Source organism: Leptonychotes weddellii, unplaced genomic scaffold (genome assembly GCF_054177405.1).
Source record: "Leptonychotes weddellii isolate Sample4059 unplaced genomic scaffold, ASM5417740v2 HiC_scaffold_4329, whole genome shotgun sequence".
In the NCBI taxonomy this organism is placed as follows: Eukaryota; Metazoa; Chordata; class Mammalia; order Carnivora; family Phocidae; genus Leptonychotes; species Leptonychotes weddellii.
This window is the reverse complement of record NW_028009994.1, coordinates 1-11812: the sequence shown is the minus strand read 5'-3', so window position 1 is coordinate 11812 and position 11812 is coordinate 1. Positions and strand designations below refer to the sequence as shown.

At 54.1% G+C, this 11812-nt stretch overlaps 1 protein-coding gene across 1 annotated transcript; it reads right to left on the bottom strand.

Moving 5' to 3' along the window:
* Positions 1–54: 54 nt before the first annotated feature.
* Positions 55–9994, bottom strand: CLN3 (CLN3 lysosomal/endosomal transmembrane protein, battenin). The gene is made up of 15 exons (XM_081810906.1): positions 9503–9994; positions 8609–8806; positions 8299–8421; positions 8062–8140; positions 6792–6888; positions 5398–5469; positions 4971–5050; positions 4744–4829; positions 4145–4217; positions 3918–4061; positions 2859–2971; positions 1482–1528; positions 1317–1385; positions 1157–1212; positions 55–1014 (listed from the first exon to the last, which is right to left on the bottom strand). Exons 3-15 carry the CDS (start codon positions 8342–8344, stop codon positions 711–713), a joined length of 1266 nt encoding a protein of 421 aa, XP_081667032.1. The 5' UTR covers positions 8345–8421; positions 8609–8806; positions 9503–9994; the 3' UTR covers positions 55–710.
* Positions 9995–11812: the final 1818 nt, after the last annotated feature.

Here is an 11812-nt window from a genome sequence, read left to right as displayed (position 1 = left end):
CTATCGGGCTCCTTGCTCAGCGGGGAGCCTGCTTCTCCCTCTCCCTCTGCCTGCCACTCCCCCTGCTTGTGCTGTCAATAAATAAAATATTAAAAAAAAAAAAAAAAGGACTTTCCTTGACTGATGAAAGGTTTATTTATTTTTTTTAAAGCAGGGAGCCTGACGAGGGGCTCGATCCCAGGACCCTGGGATCATGACCTGAGCCGAAGGCAGACGCTTAACGACTGAGCCACCCAGGCACCTCTGGAAGGTTTATTTTGATAGTTACCTTCAGGGGCTATAGACTCGTGACCTTGAAACAATGAAGGCTGGTTATGTGAAGCTACTTTGGTTAGACCGTGGGCAAGAATGGTGTGTTTGTTCACTTAACGCTGGAATACTTCTGCCACGGCAAGTTACATTTGCTCACCAGCCTTGCGGTAAATAACCTGTTGGCTACAACATTGCTGATTTTATCGTAATGAACCATCCAGAATAAAAGAACAGTACTTTTTTTTTTTTTAACCCATGGAAACATTATTTGAAAGCCTGTGTCTCTGCACAAGGCTTGTGGAAATAATCATTAAGTAAGTGCTTCTCGTGGATTAAAACACTTCTTCTCATCTCTATTTGGTACAACGACCCTGAGAAGTAGATATTGGCCACGCCTGATTCATAGATGAGGCAATCTCGGCTCAGGCTGGTTCAGGGACCTGCCCTAAGTCACACAGCTACAGAGGACAGAAGCTGGGATTTGCACCCAGGTTTGCCAGGCTCCCGAGGCCACACATTTTACACAGAGCCAGAGGCCTACTGGCCTCCTGTTCCCTGGGCTCAGAACCTGACGGCGAGCAACAAACACTTCCTGCCGATGGAAGGAAGCCTGGGGTCTGGGAAGCTGGGAGCCAAGGTGGGAACAGAGGGAGGGCCGGGCTCGGTACCTGCAGCAGGGCCAGGACCCACGTGAAACGGATGCGACAGCAGTGGAGAGAAGAGCGGGAAACAAAGACGCCAGCCTGGTAGAGCATCTGGTACCTTCGATGGGGGCAGGAAGGGTGGAGGAAGCCCCTGTGGGTGGCTACTCAGCAGGGTGGCCCCGGCCGCCCCCAGGCCCTAGCATCAAGGGGCCCTCCCAGCCCCCTGCCCGTCCTGCTACCCAGCCTCTCACCCTTCTTACCAGCGATACTGCTGAGCGTGACTCAGGGACGTGTTCCGGAAGAACAGGAGCTCAAACTGCAGCCAAGGGCAGACAGGGCAGATGGTCGGAGACCTTCGGGGCCCCTGCCTCGACCACTACTTCCTCCCCGCCCCCTCCCCCCCCAGCAGCTCTCACTCACAAGCCCCTGATTGATGAAATACTCCGCAAAGTAAACCAGGACCAAGGGGACGATGTAGCGCAGCAGGCCCTGGAAGAGTCCGAAGACGTTAAGTGGAAGGCTGGCAGGTGGGCACTGGCCACGGCGGGGGGGGGGGGGGGGTGTCGCCACAGCCACCGTCCATACCTTGACCACAGTCCACCTTTCCTGAAGGGAGAGGCTTGAGCTGGAGTCTGCAGGGGAGCAGGGAGGGAAGGGCAGGTGAGGTTGGCACACCCACTCAGCAGAGGGGTGCTGGTGGGCAAGGGCCAACCATATTCACACTCTTAGTGTGAATGCACTTAAATGCCACGGGACTGTACAACTAAAAATGGTTAAGGGGCGCCTGGGTGGCTCAGTCGGGTGAGCGTCCGACTCTTGATTTCAGCTCATGTCATGATCTCGGGGTTTTGAGATCGAGCCCTGCGTTGGGCTCTGTGCTTAAGATTTTCTCTCTCCGGGTGCCTGGGTGGCTCAGTTGTTAAGTATCTGCCTTTGGCTCAGGTCATGATCCTGGAGTCCCGGGATCGGGCCCCACATCGGGCTCCCTGCTCGGCAGGAAGCCTGCTTCTCCCTCTCCCACTCCCCCCAGCTTGTGTTCCCTCTCTCGCTGTCTCTCTGTCAAATAAATAAAATCTTAAAAAAAAAAAAAAAAGATTTTCTCTCTCCCTCTGCCTCTTAAAAAAAATGGTTAAATTGGTAAACTTCATGTTAGATATATATTACCTCAATTAAAAATAAAAAGGAATTAACTGGTGGGATCTCTCCATGGCTCTTGTACAGTTTGATAGCTACACATCTCCAACACTGGCCCCTTCCTTCTGCTTCTTGAACATCCAAGCTCCTTCCCATCGCAGGCTCTTAGCACTTGCTGTCCACTCGGCCTGCAACCTGACTCCCTGTCACTCAAAGTTCAGTCCAATGACCCCTCCTCAAAAAGGCCTTCACAGACCACCTCCTCTAGGTGGGACCCTTCTCTATTTCCCTCAGTTCCTAGCAGCAATCCCCGCTTTATGTCCGGCCAGCACTTACCAAGGCTCGAAAATAACATGTTTCCGATTCAGCTGCTTGTTTATGAATCTGCCCCCTTTCCTTGTCTCGGCCACCCGGTACCCACAGTGATCATCAGCACATGGTAAATACTCACTGAGCACTTCTTTCTTTTTTTTTAAGATTTATTTATTTGAGAGAGAAAGCGAGAGAACGTGACTGGGGGGAGGGGCCGAGGGAGAGGGAGACAGAGAATCTCAAGCAGACTCCACACTTAGCGTGGAGCCCACCGTGGGGCTCGATCCCACGACCCTGAGATGGTGACCTGAGATGCAATCAAGAGCCGGACGCTTAACTGACTGAGCCACCCAGGCGCCCCAGTGTGTAGTTCTTAAATAGATGAATGCCGCTGGTTCTTACCATAACCAGCACTGCCATCCACCTCCCCTCCGGACTGTGTCCACCATAGAGAGGAAAGGCTAACACCCGTCCAGAGAGAGAGTGACGGCTCCAAGGGACTCCTGGGTTTCCTACCTGGCTTCGACTCTGGGGCCCCACTGCCAATCAGGGGCTGTCGTGCTGATGTCTCTGCCTCTTCCTCCCCTCCAGGGTCCTGGGGCTCGGGAGATGTGAGCAAAAAGAAATAGCTAGGAACAGGTGGGATGAAGATGAGACCGAAGCGCCTCTGTCGGGCTGGAGAGGCCGCTCCCTCCCAGGGCAGCTCCCCCTCATTTCCACACTCCTCGCAGGCCCCCCGATCCTGTGCCGGAGAGCTCTAACTGAGGAAAGGTGCTTCCTTCCTTAGAGTTGAAATTTGTCTCCTTGTTGTTTCTACCCATGGACCCTTGTTTGGATTTCTGGCTCACACCAAGCAAGTCAGCTCTGTTTTCTTATCGTTGTTATTTTTTTTTTTAAAAAGATTTTATTTCTTTCTTTGACAGAGAGAGACACAGTGAGAGGGGGAACACAAGCAGGGGGAGTGGGAGAGGGAGAAGCAGGCTCCCCACAGAGCAGCGAGCCCGATGCAGGGCTGGATCCCAGGACCCTGGGATCATGACCTGAGCCGAAGGCAGACGCTTAACGACTGAGCCACCCAGGCGCCCCTTGTCATTGTTATTCTAATGATTATTACGTGTTCATCCTGTGCTGGGCCAGAACTTTCAGTCTCTTCTATAGAGACCAGGTCTATACTCAGCCATGTCTACACTCCTCCTATATAAATTGTTTGCTTATTATTTTCCTTTAAATCGATTCACTTTCTCTACATGGCCTTGCCCTAAGCAATAATCTGTGAAATCACAGGTTTGATTGGCTAGTTAACATTTTTTTCCAATACCCTCAAAATTAATCAAAGAAAGTCCACCCCCGTCCCCTTCTATCACCTCGGGATCCACACTACCAGATGCTTCACACACATCATTTAAAGGTGTCCCACGGTATGCGGCCAACAGGTAGCAGCTCCAAAACCCAAACCAGGCCTCTCTGAGTCCAGAACCCACATCCCCTCTTAACAAGGCTGCTGGGACCTGAAGATCGGGAGCATGATCTAGTTCTCTCCTCGAATCCCTCATCCTCCCAGCCCCGGCAGCCTACCTGACCAGCAGCAGGGCGGGGATACCCAGCATGGACAGCAGGGTGTGCTGCGGGGAGAGGCCAGCCTGGGTGAGCCCCAGATAGGACAATGCTCCCAACAGCCCTGCTCCCCCGGTTCCTGAGGACCACCAGGAGATCACAGCCCTGAGAAGAACACAAGAAATGAGGAAGGACCAAAGCCAGCACCAGGGGGGTCCTCTTCCCCGCTCCCGGCTCTGCCTGCTTACCTGGGGTAGAAGGCAGTGAGCGCGAGGAAGGTGACTTCCCCCAGACCTGACGAGATGCTAGCCAAGACCACACCTGGGGGGAGGACAAGCATGGCAGTGGCCACACCTGGCCTCCCCGATCGCCCCGATCCCCTGAGGTGTCCGGCCATGGCCTCCTCTGCATCAGCTCAGAGCAGCGAAAAACAGATCCCCTGGACGGGGGGGGGGGGGGGCTTCAGATCTGAAGGAGAACCAACCCGCTCCCCTGCATGCCCTCTCATAGGGAACGGGACCTCCATCTACCCAGTTATCAACTCCGGAGCAAGAACTCATCCTTGACGCCTCAGCTGCCCCCGTCACGGCGTCTTGGTGACTCTGCTCATCTCAAGCTCCATATACTCCATCCATTTCCTCCTATCCCTGTCCCCCACCCCCGACCCCAACCACCACCCATCCTCCAAAATGACCTCATCTCCCATCTCCTACTTGTGACAGTCCCAGCAGGCTTCTGAGGCTTACAAAAACAATCCCTTTCCTCTCAGAAGTTGGGGGAGACTACCCCACAATGCTCTGTTTCCGTTCCTCTGGGTTCCCCACCTGACACAAAACCTCACACTCACCACATAGGCTGGTCCCCACTGAATGAGAAAAGGCCACCAGGATGAAGCTCCCAGCAGCACAAACCCCACTGACGAGAACCCGAGGGCTGAGGGCGAGAGGTTGGGAGGGAAGAGGAAGGTCGGCCTCCGCCCACAACTCCCCAACCCTCCCACCACTTCTGTAGCCCTCCCGGCCTCCCCGCTCTTCAGGCCCCACCAGACCTTCCTCCCGCCACCCCCACTCAGACCTGTACGGTAGCAGATGCAGACCAAGAGGAGCCAGCAATTTGATGACGAGGGTGGGGAGGATATCTGCCAGGAGCACGGCCTGGAACAGAACAGAGTGAGACCCCAGACGGTCCCAGGGACAAGCCTCCCAACCAAGTGACCGGGGGAAGACAGACACCAGCCAGGTCGACCTGCTGCAGACACAGGCTCTGAAGTCAGACAGATCTGAGCTCAAATCCCAGCTCTGCTGCTCCTTAGCTTTGTGTCCAGAGCTTCAGGTCCCTCATCTGGAAAATGGGGGGTGGTTACAGCACTTAGCTCATAGGACTGACATGAGCCAATGCAGGAAAAGGCTCAGGAAATGGTCTTAATTATTATAATCACGGTGGTCGCAGCTGGGTGCTGAGGGACGGGGCGGGGGTCGGGGGGGACCAGATGGGTACTCACAGCCGTGGAGACAGAGTTGCAGTCAAATCGAGATGAGCTATTGTGGGGGGTGGGCGGTGGGTCTGGGTCCACCTGATGACAGAGGAAAGTCTTTCACCCAGGGAGGCAAGAGGAGACACAACCTGGCTCCAGTCCCAGCTCAGCCCTAACTTGAGGGATGGCCTTGGGTCAACACTGGCCTCTTGGGACCTCAGTTTCTCTACGTGCATAACGGGGAGGTGAGGTTACTGTAGAAAGCTCAAACTAAGGACCCAAAGGCCAAAGATGGCCCCGTAAATGGGCTCTACTTGGGTAACACATTCAGGAGCTTTCATTTTCAAAAATCTGGGCTTCTAAATTTTTACTTTCTGTCTAGAACAATGTACAGGTAGGAGAGTGAGCTGTAATGCTCCCAAAGTGCCTTGTTTTCTCTGATATAAATATTTTATAAGGACCTCTTCCAGTGGATGCTTGGGTGTGGTTACCACTTCGATTTTAGGGATTGGGTGTATATGCAGTAGAGCTATGGTCTGGAAATGGGTCTCTCTCCCCTGAGAATGGGAAAGGAGTTTCACTTAGAGATCTGTGAGGGTGGGGTTAAATTAAACCCCTGATGTGACCCTTTCCTCTTCGCCCTACTCCTCTTAGGCCCCTAGGAGGACATCCAGTTTTTTAAAGCCCTGTGGCTCCAAGCCTGGTCTCATCTGTTTCCCTGCCAGGCTCATGTGTGGACCACCCGAGCAACCCCTGACCTGAGGATTCCAAGTAACTGTTTTATGTAGACACGCGAATATGTAAATGCCAACGTTTTTAAATAATTTGATCAAGTCTTTGTAGCTACTCAGCCAAGAAAAAAAAAATGGGTTTCCAGAAAAGCTGACCTTGGACCAGACTCCCTGTTGGATTTGCAAGGTGGCAGCTGCACTCCTTCGGCATGTACTCCCCCCACCCCCCGCCCTGCCCCCAGCTCATCGCAGACAAGAGGGTCTCAACTGGAGGTGATTATACCCCCCAGGGAACATTGGGCAATGTCTGGAGACATTCTTGTCTCAACTATAGAACAGGGGGTATGCTGCTGGTAGAGAACAGGAGTGCTGCTAAGCGCCGTACAATGCACAGGAAAGCCCCACAACAAAGAATTCTCCAGCCTAAAATGAACAGCGCTGGGGTTAAGAAACGCTGTCTTAGGCCACGGCCCCACCCGGCCAACATCTGAGTTTGTATACGTGGCACCAACTGATTCTTAAAAACCCTTCCTGCTCTGTGGTCTGGGAGACTGGGAACTTTAGTCCCCTTGGCCCACCCCTTGGCCACCCCATACCATGAGTTTTTCAGAGGGGTCCCTGCTCTAGAGTGAGTCCCTCATCTCCCCATAAGGACTAAACATGGTGGTGGCGGTAGAGAGGGTCACTTACATGGCTCTGGTTCCCAGATGCCCTCTGGTGGCTAAGGATGTCATGGGCAGCACTGAGCATCACCACGTAAGAGAAGTTGTTGCAAAGGCCCAGGAGCCTGGAGTGAGCAGGATAGACTTTTTTCCCCTTCCGTTTTATTGAGATATAACTGACATATAAGAACAGATCTTAACCTCCTTCCAGGCTTACAATCTAGTCACAGTCCTAGCACCAAATCTCTCCTTCCTATGGCCTTCAATCAGCTCCCTTGTTCTTCTCTCTCACCAGACCCCATCTCCATTTCAGTGTTAGGGCTAGAAATACAGGCTTTGGGACGACAGACTTGGGTTCACATCTCGTCTCCCCCAGGAAGAGAAGAAAGTCATCCTTGACGACTCTCTCCTCCAAGCTCCCACCATGGTTCAGTTCCTGGGGCATTTCTCATCCACTGATCCACTGTCTCTGATGCGCTGTGGAACAGTAGAAAGCTCCTGGGGCTTGAAGCCCAAAGGATTGTGTTCAGGTTCCAAGCCTGCCGCTTCCTACTTGAGTGGCCTCGGGCTACTCATGTGTAAATGGGGACACAGGTTTTCCTTCTCACTACCTCACAGGGTCTGTGGGGATTAAAAGAAGATCCTACCAAAGCCCTTTATGACCCATGAAGGATCTTTTTTTGCTTACTCTCATTTCCCAGAGCTGCACTCAGTGATGGGAAAGGAACTGGGCCCAGTGCCAGAGATTTCATGTGCTCTTTTCACAAGCCTACGAAGTGGTCCCACCATTCTTCCCATTTTGCTGCAGGCAACCAGAGAGGCTCAGAGAGGCGACAGGACTCTTTCAGAGTCACATGGGAAGTCACTTCCAACCCAGTGTGCCACCGAAGCCCTCGATGTTCAGATCAGCGCTAGAAGGATTTCCCAAGGCTCAATATTGGAACTATTTGAGGAGGTAGATGGATGGCCTTTCAAAAAGTGGGGATGCGTTTATTAAAACGTGCATTAGGAAAAACATTGGCTTCCCATCTAGAGTAATGACTTAAAGTTTTCTTCTAAAAAAAACACGTATTTACAAATTTGGTAGTAGGATCTTGCCCAAACGTGAAGGTGGGAAGTAAATGAGTGAAGTCTTGGAGGTTTAAACGCTGCCTCAGGGCAAACCAACTGGTTCAGTAAATATTTGTGAATGCAGCTCCCTTTTCGCAGCTCAACTCTTTCTTCCCTTTTTCCTCCTGTTGCTTCCCAACTCTTCCCACCCCATTTTTTACTTCTGCTGAACTCTTCGGGCCACTCACCAGAAACCCATCATGTTCCTCCAAAGGGCGCCCCGACGGTCCAGCAGAGGGGGCAGAGGTTCCGGGGTGGTCTCCTCCCCTGAGAGAGCGAGAAGAGAGCATGACCCCCACCCCACTCGCAGGTGCACGAGGGCCCCACGGGTGTCCTCCCGGGGCCGAGCCAGAGCCCGAGCCCCGAATCAGGTGGGTCGCGGGGCAGTGGCTGTCACTCTTAGGAGGGTGGGCGGGAATACGCACCCTCGGAATCCAAAAGGCGCCGCCGCGAGCCCGCACAGCCTCCCATGGCATCAAGTTCAGGTCCCGTGAAGGGTTCAAAGTCTGCGAGAGTCCAGAATTGGCTCCGACCGGGCGGGTGAGGGTCTGCGACAGACGAGAAGGATCAACGCCCCACTGCAGGTCCCAGCTCCGGCTTCTCCGCTGCACTCGCGCCGGGCGACCCACCACGTTACCCCGGGGCTCCATCTCGCGCCCTCGCACCCCCCACCACGCCCCACCCGTGGGACTCTGCCCCAGCCCCCTTTAAAGCAGGGGGCTCCGCCGTCTGTACCTTTAAGAGCAGCTGCAAGTTCGGCCCCGAGGTACCGCAGGTTGGCGGGTCACGTGACAGCATCCGCGGTGCTTTCATCACGTGCTTGGAGGTCACCACAACTTCCGGGTCCTCTCTCTGTCTTGGCTTCAGGCTTTCCCAGCCTCGGGGCGGGGGTCAGAGAGAGGCCGGGAGAACCCTGGAACCGCTGGTTTAAAACTGGAGCGGGTAGGATCAGCAAGAAGAGCCGTGACGTTAAATTAGCGGCGCTCAAGGTGCTGGCCCTGTCGTGCCAGGACTAGTCATGGCAGTGAGCGACTTCAGCTCCTTTCGCGGCCCTCGATTGCCAGAAATAGATATGGCTACCCGGCTACTCTAGTCCCCGTTTCTGGCTGGGAACAAAGACAGCCAGCTTCAGGGCATTCTTATTCCTCTCTGTTGCCCTTAGATTGCTTTGAGAACTGAAAATCAAGATAACTCTCACTTAAGAGGATTTCTGTCTATTGGCAATACCCAAAGCATTAAAGAGATCACTTTCCCCTAATTATCCCAGAACCAAAGAATAGCACAGAAATAGTCCAACCCCTGGTTTTACAGATGAGAAAACAAAAAAAGGAAAGTTGCTGGTGATGATACAAGGTTAGCCCTAAAGCTGACCTTAGAGACCCTTTTAACAATAGGGAATAGAGCACCAGAGGCAGGTGTGCTTGGCTCAGCAGGCTGCGGCAGAATTCCTGCCTGCCTCGAGAATGCTTAGACCAGACGATTCTAAGGTCCAAGAGTCTCATTCTGTGATCTCATCTAGTTCCTCTAATTGGAAATTTGGAAAGTGGCGATCAGGGAGGGGATTGCGGGAAGAGGTGTAGATCAAAGTCATTTCACATAGTCCAAAATAAGAAGTGATTATTCTCTTACCTTTCTCTAGGTGGTAAAGCAGCATCCTGAATGTTCTTCAGTGAGTCCTTCCCCTGCTAATCTCTTCTATGGGCTTCCACCAGCTGGTGCCCACTTCTACCAGCTCTTTCTCACCACCAAGTCCTCAGATTGCTCTTTGAAATGTGCCCCCTTTGGTCTGCTTCCCAGGTTACTCAACCAGTGAAAAATGGTGTCCTACTACCCATGTGGGACAAACTGAGCAACATGTCATACATGGCCTGTGCCTTCAAGGAACTCACAGGAGGGTGGGAGGTAGACACAAATAACCACAATACAAAGCTTAGCCAAGTTTTGTTTCGCAAGAATGACTACGGATGAGGGAATGGGCACTGGGGCCACCAATCCAGCCCCTTCTTCCCTTTGAGGAAGCATTAATGACCCTGAAATGAGAAGCCAAAGCTCTTACCAGCCCCTCTTCACTCCTACTCTTTGTCCCTAGGCAAAACAGGAACCACAAACCCCAGCTTCCTCTCACAGAGTGGCTGTGGCTTAGGGGGAGCCGGAAATGGCTGAGGTGTGAATACAAGACCTGAGTCACTTGAGCTGCAGTTGCCACACCCCCCCTCCCCCCGTCCCCAATTCTGAGGGCTCCTGCTCCCATGTTTTTCTTTATGGCCTCCCCCCTTGCCCTTCAGCTCCAAATATGCACCTGAGTCTCCTGTGTGATGCACACCCATTTCCCAGCCAGGGCTGGAAGCTGCTCTGTGCATTGCGGAGGGTGGGCAGGGCCTGAACAGGGGATGCGTCAGGGAGACACAGGGGAAGAGGAAGTATCTTGGGCCCCCGGGGAAGACTGGCTTGTCTCGGTGGGGTGGGGATGGTCATTTGTCAGCTTTCTGGACACACAGACAGAGACAGACAGGATGGATTTCCTCCGGCTACATCTCCCTGGGCTGCATCAGGCCTTGCGGGGAGCACTGGTGAGAGGGGCAAAGAGATGTCAGAGACTTTCACCCTGCTCCCTGGGGCCTCACCTCCTTCCCTCCTCCCTTTGAGACTCTCCTCAGACTTGACATCCCTTTCCCAGGATCAGGTAGCCTCCTAGCCTGATCGTTTCTGGATTTCAATCCCCATACCTCCATAGACACATCAATCTACCCCTAATCTAGCCCTTTCTTCTTCCTTCTGCAAATCCAGTTCTCTTTCCCCTCCCAGATCCCAGAACCCCTCTTCTGTGGCCCGAGTTCCTCTGGGCCAGGGTCCCAAGAAGGAGGGCTGGGGGAGAGGGCCTCCCCTTAATGCCTTTGTCCCCTCCCCCCCTTCTCTTCTAGGATTCCCTCAGCTCCTTTGTCTCCTACCTTATGGAAGCTGAGGTCCCCACTGCAGAGAGGAAGGAGGCGAGGGCAGCTGAGGAGCTGGGGGAGGTGGCTGCAGGAAGGCCAGGGAAGCCTGAAGAGAAGGAAGCCCAGGAGGCCTTGGAGGGCCTTGGAGGCAGCCCAAATCAGGAGGCTGGAGGGCTGAGAGGGCCCGGGGAGGCTGGAAGACGCCAGGAGGGAAGTTCAGCAACAGAACAGACCTGGGGTTGGGAAGAAGGCAGTTCCCATGGGTCTCAGGCAGACAGGCAGGACACTGGGGTCTGGGAGGCAGCCGAGGCTGCCAGGTGCCAGGAGCCAAGGGCCCACTTAGAGGCCAGAAAGGAGTCCAAGGCAGGGTCTGAGGCTGGTCGAGACAATAGCAGTCAAGCCCGGGAGAGTCAAGGGCCCAATGAGCAGGAAGTGAACAGAGAGGAGACACCGAGAACCTGGGAACAGGAGGAGGAGGCGGAAGAGGGCAGGGAAAGAAAACCAGAGGTGGCCAGGAAGGTGGAGTCAGAGTGGACCTGGCACCGGGAGCCTGAGGGGGAGGTAGGTGCTGATGGACAAAAGGTAGCAGGGGACAGCAGCGGGTCGTTAGAGCAAACGGTCAAGGAGACAGTTGCAGAGGAGATCCAGGGGTCTGGAGCCAAAGAGACCGGGAAGGAAGAAGAGGTGATGGGGGTCCTAAGGGGTAGCCAAAGCACAAGGGCACAGGAAGCACGGGAGTCAGGGACAGAATCTGAGGATGGGACAACCTCAGGCAGGGAGGAGGACGGGACAGCCTCAGGCAGGGAGGAGGACGGGACAACCTCAGGCAGGGAGGAGGATGGGACAGCCTCAGGCAGGGAGGAGGACGGGACAGCCTCAGGCAGGGAGGAGGACAGCAAGGCCTCAGACAGGGAGGAGGACAGCAAAGCCTCAGACAGGGAGGAAGTCAGGACAGTCTCAGGCAAGGAGGAGGCTGGGACATCCTCAGGCAGGGAGGAGGACGGGA